The sequence below is a fragment of the Diadema antillarum genome, unplaced genomic scaffold (genome assembly GCF_040938485.1).
Source record: "Diadema antillarum isolate AM-2024a unplaced genomic scaffold, OU_Dant_1.0 seq00000668_RagTag, whole genome shotgun sequence".
NCBI lineage: Eukaryota > Metazoa > Echinodermata > Echinoidea > Diadematoida > Diadematidae > Diadema > Diadema antillarum.
Window position 1 is genome coordinate 106,173 of NW_027271578.1, and position 13,530 is coordinate 119,702.

The following is a 13,530-nucleotide window of genomic DNA, read 5'->3' on the forward strand; positions in this document are numbered from 1 at the left end:
TTACGTAAAATTTTCACTGAAATTTCCAAAGTCACTGAAAAGCAAAAACTTCACCCGAAATCTTCCTTCTGTGATGGAGGCATCATCCAGTTGCCTACGACAACAAGATACCATGAACATCTGCAGCTTGCAAGAAGACAAAAACATCACCTTTGGGAGCACAGTCCATTACAGCTGCTGAATGCTGAACGAAGACTTACATTGCCATGAAATACTACAAATCTTGAAACTAAAAATTTTACAAATCTTGTATTCCATACATTTTTAGATAAACTGTCACCAAGAGATTCACATCTGGAGTAAACATGGAAAGCTTTGCTCAAGAAGCGTGCCCTGTGAAAAGCACACACCCCACTCACTGAAAAAACAAAGGCCCTCACAAATCCAATAGAATTCCAAGGTGGCAATGCCGTATTTCCATTAATTTCCATAATGCATACAGAAAAATGCTATGATAATGACAGTGTCATAAAGGGGAAAGGGGGCAAATTCTTTTTATCTAAGCAAACCACACACACGCAAAGCTCACTCCTTTCCTCTTCTTTTTTTTTTCTCCTGATTTTATTAAGAGCGCCCAACAGCTAAAGACTTTCTAGGTCTTTCCGTCACAATTGCATTTCAGCGACCTTGACTTTCAAATTACTGCTGCTCTGTCTCACCTCACAGTTGTATGGTATCTTCAAATAGCAGAGAGGGAAAGAGGCAAAACAGATTTTCCACCTCACAACATTCAAGGGCAGTGTTTTTGTCATTCCCACCCTCAGCATCTCACAAACTGTCCTCCTCTAGCAAAACGAAACTGCTTTGGAAAGGGGGAAAAACAGAGCGTGAGGAAAAATAATTCTTTGCTAGACAAACATTTTCCTTGGCCTTCCTTCTGTCTTTCAACTGCAGGGATTAGATATAATCAGCAGCCACTGAATTTCAACAATAGGACATCTGCTCCTGCCTACAGAGTGGACTGGAATGATTTCATGCATGATTTATAATGGATAATATCACCAGGGCAACCATATACCGAGGCAGTACTTATTGATGATTTGTTACAAATGGACAGTTTATAAAACGACACCGAGACTGAAGCACTCACAAGTACATAACCCTTTTTTTTTTTTCAGGAAAACTATTCGTTGTTTCTATGTGGGAACAAATTAAGGCAATTTTTTAAAAATGTACAAAGCAACCAAAATGAAAACCAACTTGAAAACAGAGTTGCTCTTCTACTCTTCAAACAGTTGTCATGCCATATTCTGCAAATCAATGGGTCACTTGAGTCAACTATGACGCATTGTAGTCTAGTTTGAAGGCTGGAAATGCCAACTTTTCCACACACACACACTGTCCAACTTACAAAAAATGCATAAATAACCCCCCAACCATCCCCATCACCCCATCATTCCCCACACACACCCTGCTAGACCAGTGGACCAAGTGGTTTGGTCATCTGATCACCTATAAGATGGACAATTGCATCGACTTTGTTGGACTGTAATCCAACGAAGAGAGAGTACAAGGCAAAGATGTAGGAGAGAAAAGTTAAAGAAAGTTTTTATAGAAAAGTGCCCAGAGCCGTGAAATCAGGCTCTATGCTTTCCAGTGCAACAAAAGCTTTAAACAAAAGATTTCTGATGCGCCATGCTACATTGGGAACCATGGGGTTGCTGGACAGAATGCAATATGAATTGCAACCAAGAGGTTACACCTTATCAAACTGTGACATAAGCAAGGGAAAAAAAAATCAGACACTTCCCTCCCTTGAGCAAGCCAGCAGGAAATTAATGTCAAATTATCAAAAGTCAGTTTTACCTTGGGAAAATTTGACTAGCAAGTTTCCAATTCTGAGTTTAAATTGCTTCCCATCTTAGCTATGTCATCTCTACTGAGTATGAGCTTCATATCATTCCATCAAAGAGAGCCCCTTCTGAATACACCCAAGAAAATATGTATTCTGACAACCACAACAGAGTAAAAAAGAAGAAAAGAAATACAAATCTAAGCCAGTGGGCTGTGTTTTTTGTGCATCTTTCTACTTGGCTTGGTTGAAAATGCTGCATTCTCCTTCAGACCCTTTAGAAAAACATATCAGCTTTTTTACTTATCTTTTTATCAAGAGTTTACAAAGGACCTCACCTTTTTATCATGTTCATAAGGGGTGATGGCATAAAAATTGTTTCAAAATTCAAGATCTGACTCTATGATTCCTGACACTATAGTTTCCATTAAGAATGTCTTCACCCACCAAATTCAAGAATCCTTGTATTGCTTGCATTCTTTTATTTCACAGAAATTGACCTGTATTTCACTTTCATTTTAGCCATCTGCTGTTTCTATGTAATTGTTTATTTTGGTCACAAAATTTCATACACCTCTAGAATAGTGACATTTGAAAGTGATCGTTGAATTGACCATACATCCTAGAAGATGAAAGTTAGAGTTTCAATATCAAACTGACATATATCCATACTTGTAATGCTTTCTGATTTAAGTGCAGAGCAATGAATTTAATAAATTCCTTCTAATACTTTTTAAAATCCATCTGATAATAATCTCTGCCCAAAAATTCTTATACAACCTGATGGGCCAAACACACGCCCCAATGCCTTCGTTGGTACTTTTTGTTTCAGCAATCCAGCTCATTTGCATGTTTTTGACGCAAAATACACTTGCTTGCTAAGCCACAAAATACACAACAAATAGATGCCTATATAAACAATCAATGACAACATATAAGCCTTCAAGATAATTCCAACAGAGACTTTCATCTGAAATTCTGAGCACACAATTCATCATGCCTTGCTAAAAATATTTGCTGTATGGATTCATTAAAAAAAAACACAGGAAACAAACAAAAACACAATTCAAGACATACATTGTGGGATGGGAAGATTTGTCTGCCAAACATAACAAATCTGCCCTTTAGTTTTAATCACGCTAGATTAGAGGTGGCTACGTGATGGGCTGGAAGGCCAAGGTTAATCCAGTCATTGTAAATTCCACCCCCTTAGAGGCAAATCTATAAAAAAAAAACACCAAAAAACAAAACAAAAACAAAAACAAGATATTACAAGTGTGCATACATTGTTGGAAGGTGTGTCAAACATGCAGCAAACTGGGATTTGAAAAGTTATCTCACTTGTGCTTATGATAATCTCACCTTCATCTCATTTCATGCTTGCTCACCTCAATATCCTAATACCCCTTCTCCCCCCCCCCCCCCAAAAAAAAAAAAAAAAACAGAAGAAATTTCTAACTGCAGCGCTGAAGCAAAATACTTCACTGAGAGGGCGAGTTGGTTTTTTGCTTTCTGGCTTTGTGGCATCGCAGGCGGCACGACCAACGAGCCGGATATCACCCAGAGGAAGGGAAACAACAATCCTTGCCCTTATCCACTTTATCCCATGGCTCCACTGATGGATAAAACCCCAGGTTTACAGTTTGCCAGCCCTGCACACACACTTTGGCAAATCATCAACTACGCTTTGTGAAAATAATGGAAGATCATGGTTAGATAGATTATCAAGATAGGAAGACAGACAGAGAAGAGAGAGATAGAAAATAGAAAGATACAGAGATAGGTAGAAAGATTGATAAATAGATAGATGAATAAATATAAAGAATAGATAGACAAATAGATAGAAAGACAGACAGAAAATAATAGATTGATAAACTTGTATAGGATAGATCTAGACAAACAGATATACAGATCAGCAGATTGATATTTGTCAATCAGTTTGCAAAAATCTATTGAGACATGATACATGTCTTTAACCCATTGAAGACTGGTTCCGAGTAAACTTGGGCAGGTGTCTATGGGAAATGTATCAAAATCACCTCATCCTCAATGAGTTAAAAGACAGAACAGTAACAACATCAGCATATTCCAGTTGATCTGATGTTCCCCAGAAAGATAAAAGAACAGAGATCTCCAGTAAACAAACTGACTACCTGAGTGAGTAGAAGTGTACACTGCATCCTTCTGCCAAGTACAAATCAATGCTGACATCTGCTTTGACTTCAAAAGGATGCAACAATCCTGACAGGCTTCAATTCTTCTATTCGACATTCTGAGCAATTAGAAAAAATTCAATCTGCAATGCCAGGAAAAATAACTCTGTGGAAGGACACAGAACTAAGTTAAAGGAAAGCGAATACTTACACTGTTGAGGAATCTTGTCTTTGTGGGGGCAGCCAGACAGGCTGTGGGTGAGAAACACAGAAAATCCACGGTTAAGACCTTGATCGTTCACAGCACATTTCACATTTACTGTATGTAGAGTTTCAGAGCTCAAGTTTTGTTATGATTCTATTGCTTCAATCAGGCCAACATCTCAAAAGAAAAAGAAAATCAAACTTCATAAGAATTCATGAATCAAGTATACTCATACCCCTCATGAAAGCTATGACATCAATCTGGACACCACTCTCCCCATTACTACTCATAGATTGCCATATGTAGTGCACCTAGAGGACACAAGGCTGGATTTTGACAGTTTTTAGAAGTGAAATGTTTTGAGTACCATTCCATTTTTTTTAAAAGGAAAACTACTAATTCTAATAAATATGACATAAAACAAGTGTATCATTTTTGCTGTAAAACTGTGACCTCTGAATTCCTGTGTAATAAACTTAAAACGATATAATTTTCTTTACTCTTTAGGTCACAGGTGTTTGAGCATGGAGAAGTTTGTTGTCAATGCAGAGGTGATACATTGCACACAATGCAAATTGATGCAAATCAGGGAGGCTCTCTTACATAAAGGAGCAGTATGATTCCTACAAGTTTAAAACCACTTTCAAAGCTTCTCGCGTCTTTTTATCCAGTTTCCCTTACCTCCTGTGGTGACTGTACAAGCCGGTTACATGACCCGTACCGTCGCATCCTGGCGTCGGACATTTGCTGATCTCCACGCTGTTGAGGCCTGGTGGTGCTGCGGGACGGTGGAAAGAAAGTGAATATAACTGATTAAACGACAGCAATTAAGAGGGACACTGATATAAATGCAGGGAAAATTCATCTGAAGAAGCTAATATGAAAAGCATATTACTCTGTGCTGTTTAGCTCCCAAATCTTGAATATGGAGGAATCCATGAATTATTTTCATTTTCAGTAAAATGTTTAAAATGAAAACCACACGGGCAATATTTTACCTGATATTTGGAACAATGCTTACAAATCTATCCACTTTTGATTAAGTAAACTTTTTATTTCATGAAAATTAATTGTTTTGTTTTCATTTATGCTCAAATCTGAGAGTGCGAGAGCGCTCTTCTGGTTCTCAGCTGACAATATGTTAAAGGCGCATAGTCCTGGTGGTGTAGAGGGCGCTGTTGATGATACTGCCGATCACCGTTAGCATTGATACGAAGATTACCGAAGTTGAGCTGTCATCAAGAGTAAAGTACGTAGGTGTTGCTAAGTAACGTTGCCTTCGTTGTCTTCTCTGCGCATTGCGCAGTCTGTAGTAATGCCAGGGTGCGTGCATATGTGCTTGTTATTATGACATCACAAAAGAAGTTTGCTAGAGCTGTCATCCCCCTCAGCCGAATCATGAGCCGAACTGTGATCGGACCACTGACTACAGTGAATCGGACTTCTTTGGACTCGGGGAAGTGGGCCAAAGCGTAAGCGCTAAAGAGGAGTCGATAGCGTAGGTCTCTATAGGAAACTTGCACCGTGCGCACGCGTACGCATTTGACTAAAACACCGGGACCATGCACCTTTAAATCAGAAGAAAATCAAAACATGTTTGTTGAAATGGTCGTGTAGAGGAAAAAAGATGTTTGTCACGACATTCAACATCACAATATGGACTCATCCAGAGCTCCACAAAACCAAGTGGTAATTTTGTAATAATCTGTTAATTTGAGGTTTTCTAAATCACAGAATACTTCAGAGCAATGTTTTGGAAGTTTCTCTAAATTCTGTTAAGTTTGTGTTATCCCAAAATAGGTGTATGTCTATTTGATTCTCACACAATCGTTGTAACACTTCTGTAGTTCTGTTTTGGGTTTGTGCTTGTTCTTTGTTATGTTTTGTTTTGTTTGTTCTCTCTTCTCACAAAGCTACATGGCAATACTAAAATGTCCCAATGGCTCATGTGGCAAAAAGTGCATCGAGTTGTCTTGCACAGCCTAGTGAGAAGGCTCTACCTCATCTGCTCAGCATAAAGTCATACTAAGGCAAACACAGACGCACACACGTACGGAAAGAATTTCTTAAATGATGGATGAACGATGCATTATGACAACTGGAAATGTCAGACCCATAACTTATACTTTCGGAGATTGAGTCTTTTCCAAAAACATGGGACATGGCTACGATGTTTTCTTTTTTCTTTATTCTATCCATTTGCTGCTTCTTGTACATCTGTTTTCATATTTCACTTTGAGAAATGAAATACTAAAAACATGCCGTGTGTGGCTGAGCCAGGCAATTGCACAAGGACAATGCATTGCGCTTAATCCTCGAACAAGGAGTTGTTCGATGCAGCACGTGTCACGGACTCGCTCATGCCAGAGTTGCTTTAATGGGAATTAAGGTATGGAATAAGGCATTTCCTTGGATTTCCCTACAGCAAATAATTGGTATGGATACCATGAGATTTTCTCCGTAAGTACACCTCTGCCTTATGAGGAGTGTACCTGCTCGGCTGCACTATTTGCCAAATAGTAAGCAATCCATCATTACAAACGTTTGGCATGAATCATGAAAGATGACCGTAAGTTGCAACAAATGGGATTACAGCTCAGAAAATACTTTGTGCATGGGAAAACAACAAAATAAGAGTTGCCAGGGTCATTACAATCACATCAGGTGCAGTGACATCAGAAGAAAATATTTTCTGAAGCAGGTAACGTTCTGCCGACACAGACACCAGGTTCAGTACAAGACTCAAGATAATAGAGGTATGCGGGTGAACATATTCAGGGCTCCAAATAGCCAGTATTCACATCCACCCATCATTCCACAAGCCATCAAACAAAGGAATGACATCATACCCCCATTAGCGTAAATTTGTTTTAGAGCAACTTAAGAGCACTGGTATGGCTTCCTTCCAGAGTGATTTTTATAGAAAGAAATAGGCTAATTGGGATGCATGCTGTACATCATAACCATGGGAGCACTGTACTGTACTGTACTGTACTGTACTGAGTGTCTTTATTAAGCTAATGACTAATTTAAGTACTAAAAGTTGTACCTTAGCCCTGTTTGTCAAAATGGACTAGCACATTAAAGGACATCATACCATCTCAGCATAAAGATTAAGTGTTCTTTTGTCGTGGATGACAACTTTGGCACTCTAAAGAGACTTTCATCACATTTAATGGTATCACTTTGACTCTAGCCATGAATAAAAGAATAAATGGAGAACAGGGTTGAACAGCTTACCAGGCAAGCTTGCGGTGGCAGCGATAGCAGCTGCAGATGTCACAGGAACAACTGGGGTGGGACCAGCAACACCATGGTGCTGAGACCCATCCAGCTGGGGCAGCATCTGGCTCGTTGGTGAGTCCACCATGTCGTCAACGGGATCAACAACCTCCTGCTTGATCTGCACATCCATGGGCAAAACTGCTGTATCAAGTCCATCCTGGGAGAGGGTGAGATTGCTCGGGTTGGGGAAGTCCGTATCCTGGATGCCTGCACTGTTGGGTGGGAGGGATGGCTCTGCCACGCCCGGCGACGGGGAAGAGGAGGGGGCCATGATTGCACTGGTTGGTGTGTCCTTGGAGGCACTTTCCTCCAGGGGTGTAGCTGGCAAGGAATGTGTTTTTTCAATGTCGTCTTCATCATCATGGAGAGGAGCTGCCGACTGCTGCTTCTTAGTCTCCTCCAGTTCTTGTGAGAGCTGCTCACTCATCTCACGTAAGTATGATGGCAGCCCACTCTCCTCATCAGAGTGCCTTGGTGCGGAATGCCTTGAGGCCAATTGCTCGTCAATGACCAGTGAGGGCGCCTCACCATACATCTCTTCACCATCAGACCCATCCTGTGACACCTCCCTATCCCGCTCCCTGGATTCACCACTTGGGTCTGTCCCTTCCCCACCACGTTTTGCAGTTTTCTCCTTCCTAGAACAGTCACTCCCCACAAGGTCAGGGGCAGTCTCCAAGACTGGCATCTCCTGATTCAGGAATGCCAGCTCCTTATGAAGCTTTGGAGGGGCGCACACTTCAGCATCAGTCACCGAGGAGTCTTCTTCCTCCTTTTCCTCCTCTTCCTCCACAATGCTTTCCTCGGTATCATCATACGATTCCACTTTCTCTTGTCCACTGACACCACTCTCAAAGTCTTCTTCAACATCTGTTGCTTCGGCCTTCTCTGGCACATCTTCAGACACATTCTCCATCTGTTCCTCTGGCTCTTCCTCAAGAACATCTTCTGCCTCACCTGCTTCCTCCGCCTCCTCCGCTTCCTCCTCCGCCTCCTCCGCTTCCTCCTCCTCCTCTTCCTTCTCTACCTCATCTTGCTCAATCTCTTCTTCCTCTTCTTTGCTCTCCATATCCTCCACTTTTTGTTCTGCTTTTGCAACTTCCTGGGGCGTTCCATCTTCCGTTGGAGTGGTGTTCTCTTTGTCCTCCTTATTACCATTCTCCCCTTCCTCCTCTTGCTGTCGCTCGTGCTTGATCTCTTCCGTCACATTGTCTATCAATCGCTGGAGGTTCACAATTGCTCTCCGGCTGCACTTGGCCTGTACATCCTCATCCTGGCTGGATATGGAGTTTGCATCATCTGTGTCTTGGTTGGGTGTGCTGATCTTGGCACTTGGGCCCTCATCTTCGGTCGCTTCCTCCTGGCTGCTGGTCTGTGCTCCCCGTTTCCTTGACAACCGTTTCATCCTCTTGCTGGGTTCAAGCTCGGGAGTGCTTGGCTCTGAATCCGCCTTCTTCTTCTTTGCAGCCGCCACAGGACACCAGTTCCCACTGAATTTGAGACAAAAATGAAAAAGAACGGATTATGTAGCTTTTTTATTTTCTTTCTACAATTCATAGTTCTCCAAGTAGATGTGAAAAACTGTTAATAGGCTACCTTGCAGGAACACCGGTGCACTGTTCATCAACATTCTTGACAATATATACAAGTGTATGGAAGTTCTTTCTAAAAAAAACCTGAAGCTCTGAACATCTGATCAAAGGTGCATGTAAAAAAAGAAAGAAAGGAATTATGAATTCTGATATAACCTCTGACTTATCAAGTCAGTAGAACAGTATGACCAGACTCATACCCATTACATTTCCCTGTGGATAACAAGTAATGTGGGGGAGATGTTCCTTTCACTTGGCACATGAGACAACCTATCATGGGCCCCCATGAACATTACAGTTTGCTGAATGAATAAATAAAAAAACAAGAGCGCCCTCAATCTCCAGGAAAATGACAAAGCCGAGCAGCACTCCTTCCTACTGCCCCTCACAAGGTCTGCCCCAGCAGGGCCATTCCAAGGCATGATAAATTGGGCAGCATGTCCTGCCAAAGAGTGCTACAAATCATCCTGGATGAGACAGCCGCTGGGGATGACACTGTTGCAGACGCAGAGTATGTAGCATCCTGCCTGACTTTAAACAGCAGTGAATGAAACCTGTCTCATCTAGCACAGTTCGAGTAAACAATCGCCCTTAGACCAAATAAGCAACATGTCAAGGGGAAATTATTAATCAATAAACAAATTGGGGTGAGAATTCATTGTCTGTTTTGTCTGGTTCATTTCTCCCTCATGGTTAAAGTAAAGGAGACCAAAAAAAAAAAAAAAACCCTCCACTTTGACATAACCATTTGAGCTGAATGATGACTGAATATTACTTATGAAACAGACTGCTGAATAAGATACCAAACACATTAGCATACAGAATGCTTTTCAAAATAAGCATAGCTTGAGTATTAATGCTGACCAGTAGATAATCTAAGTGTGTGAAGAGATTACAGAAGTGGTATTAAAATAGTTGCATACACTAGAATAGAGTCCTCCCCATCTAATCCTCATGACATATCCTGGTCAATAGGACAACTTTCTTATTTGCATCCACATGTGTGCCATACTTAACACATGGGACTGATCTAAATACGATGTAAAAGAAAGCGACTTCATTTATAGGTCAGCGATAGTTTGCGAAAACAGAAATGACATGTTGATAATTCAGGACACAGTGCATACAGATTGTATCTTCATATTATCAGATCAATCTTAATGAATACACAACTGTATTGCTATATTACTGTACAAAGATCGATTTCATTGTGGGAAACACCAAATATCGACCTTTAACTTTGACCTTCTGGCATTAGACAAGAAACTAAAGACAGTTCAGTTTTAGACTATCTTGAATATAAATAGAAAAATGTTGAATTTGGGATGAGTCAAGTGGCTCTCAAATGATCTTGGTTAGAAGAAAAGAAAATTGAGAACAGACTAGTAGACAGACAGTCAACTAAGATACATTATCTTGCATGACTTCATAGCAGAGGCATGGGATGAGGAGAAACAAACTGCCAAGTATCGTAGTGAGAGTGGTGGGATATTGCCGAAGCCAGCTCAGAATATCTCATAATCGATACGCCATGACAGAAGGTCAGAAATGTCAAATATTGAGAACACTGCATGAAGAGAAAGGAGATGGAGAGCGAGAAACACACACACACACACACACACACACACACACACACACACACAGCAACCCAGTAAAAAAGAAACAGAGTAGGGAGGTGGTGGTTTTCGATACGCCATCCATCAGTCACACATGGACAAACACGTTAGATGGGCATCACTGGACAGGCATTAACCCCTTTAGCCACGAACACTCCCATCTCTACTACTCTCAACGCAGTCTGATGTACAAGCAATAAGAAAACATTATAATGAAACACAATACATTACAATTAATGTTTAATATGCTCCTCTTATGATGCTCTGAGCACTCAGGGTAAAAACACTCATTCTTAACCCGTTGAGGACGAGCCTCAAGTATACTCGGGCAGGTGTCTTATGGGAAATGTGTGTTGTAGCAAAATCAAACTGTCCTCAACGGGTTAACAATTAAAGTCAGTGTGACTGCTATACATGTACTTGGGATATGTCGATTTTACACATGATATTCAAGTTCACCCTAATAGCTGGGAGTAAAATGTAAATGATAATAATGCCAGATGTTTCATTAAAATCAAACCTAAAATCAGAAATTCATGGAATTTTGAGTTTCACATATATTTCTAAAAAGAGTACTCATAAAAGCTATTACTGGTAACATGTCTACGGTCAGCAAAGCTGAATAAAAGTTATGAAATTGATGATAAAACTGTTCAAATAATTTGATTGTGTGAGAACTTCTGACTTCATGGAGATCATTACTTGCCAATTATAGCAGCAGTTTATAATGTCCCAATTTTTCAAGTGTGTCTGGCCACTGTGGGTCTGCAACTGACTGTTTTTAGAGGGCAACTCATTGCCAGTTTCAATCATGTCCCTGGCTCCTTGGCAGCGACGTGGAGAGAATTGAAAAATGGCAAGGATTAAGAACACGCTTGACTTGGGATGCTTAATGGAATAAGAAATGTCAAAGAAATAGCAATAAAAAAACAATCTCAGCAAATTTGTTCTCCCTTACTCACTTACTGTACTCAATTAGAATCTGCTGGTTCCAGCTTCCAGAAAAGAAAACAACTTAGCAATGGAGAGCAGTATCCCTAAAACACGGGCACAACTCCGGGCGCTATTGTTTGCCGACAAACGATGCCAAGTTGCCGAGAGGATAGATTTCTCTCTCTGAAAGCACACTTTGCTTTCTCTTTCCAGCCAACACGACGTATATATTGGGTGATTGATTGGGCCTTTGAAATCTCTTTGGAGATTCATTACTGCCTTGACTTGACAGGGAAAATACGTGAAGCATAGATATATTGGGTAAACAGCCTGGATCTAAGACTAATTTAAAATATCAAAACTATATACAGTGTGTAATATGCATTTCATTCCATGAGACTACCATCTGAAAAATAACATAACAAAGAATAAATACATAAGAGATCAAAGGTGTAAAAAAGAGTAAAATGAGTTGACACTCAAATTTGAGTTTATCTCTTGTTGAATATGATGGAAAGATGGTGTATTAGGTGAAGGTCTCATAATTTTTTATGAATGATCTTGTTCAAACAAGAGCTTCATTCCAACATGCCATATCTCAAGAGGCATATATCTACAGAGGGGAACTTGACGTATTGGCAGCACGAGTTCTCCATATCCCATCAGCCCAAGCTCGTAGCACTGTGGAGAAGACACTCCAGCAATGTCGCAAGACATTGACATAATGTGAGAAGTAGCAGTTATCAGGTAGAAGCTCATTCCAATAAGCAAGATAGGAAAAGAGAAGTAAAGAAATGAAAATGAAGACTCCAGCTCTTCGACTAGCAACCTGGAACGTTCGAGCCATGTGCCCTGGACTATCTAAAGATTTAATCTATAGATAGATATCCACCCCCCCAAAAAAAAAAAAAAAAATCACATAATTCAAAGGGACATTAAATATCATAACATTTACTTCAGTAAATCTTCAGAATATCATGGGATATGTATGTCAGTACAGTGTAGCATGTTAGTTTCAAATCTCATATCTTACGCACTGACAACAAAAGATGGAACATATGATTACAAAGAAGGTTTGAGTGGAGGCTACTTCCTGCTTACATCACAATCAATGTTGCATTATTATATTGCTGCTCCTATATCCGCGGCCTTGATCTATATCACTACAAATAGTGCTACTGCCAAACTTTGAGGAATCAAATGATGTCTCGACAATGAGTGAAACTCAACTTGTGACCTCTACCTTCATTATGATGCAAAATTTACTCTATGTAACTGTAAACGTGAAAGAAGTATATTAATGATAATAATGCAATCTGACAACGCCATCAAAAAAAGGTCACAGTTAAAGGTCAGTGGGACTGTGGGGTTGTCATTGCAACTTCACTGTGTTTCACTCATGCACATATTTAGATGTGAATTTTGTCTTTGTGATGGTTAAGTTACGCCTTTACTGCAGGATAGCAATGCATTGCCAACTCCGAAAGATGGTGTGTGTGTGTGTGTGTGTGTGTGTGTGATACATGGTCAATAATGTATGTTCTCTCGTCCGTAATCTTATCAAGCTAGAAATTTTGCTGCAGGGAACACTTATTTTTGTCGATAACATCATTATCTTCTGTGGCAATGACTCACATCAACCACAACTCTTCATTATTTCATGACTTTCTGGTGTCCAGCTGACTCCACCACAATAACACAAAGCCTATTTGGCGTCCATGGTATGATATCATATTCATTGACTGCACTCAAATCCATAATGGAGTATTTGAAACCTTGAATTATGACTTAACTCTGCTTCACTTCTTTCAGATGATACGGATTTTATATTTATGACACTTGGGTCCAAATTCACGAAGGCGGTACAATTGAAACTACGGTTTAAACCATGGTTTATAAAAGCAAATTTCTTCAGTGTAAATTGGATTGACAGATTGCGTACACCAACAGACGT

General features: G+C 40.2%; 1 protein-coding gene across 1 annotated transcript in view; it reads right to left on the minus strand.

Annotated features, from left to right (window-relative positions):
• Window positions 1-7,331: 7,331 nt before the first annotated feature.
• The window catches only part of LOC139736861 (uncharacterized), a 117,258-nt gene continuing 111,059 nt past the window's right edge, over window positions 7,332-13,530 (minus strand). Inside the window, exon 8 of the mRNA XM_071647523.1 lies at window positions 7,332-8,925. Within this exon, the coding sequence (XP_071503624.1) occupies window positions 7,332-8,925 (1,594 nt within the window). The remainder of the gene's footprint in view (window positions 8,926-13,530) is intronic.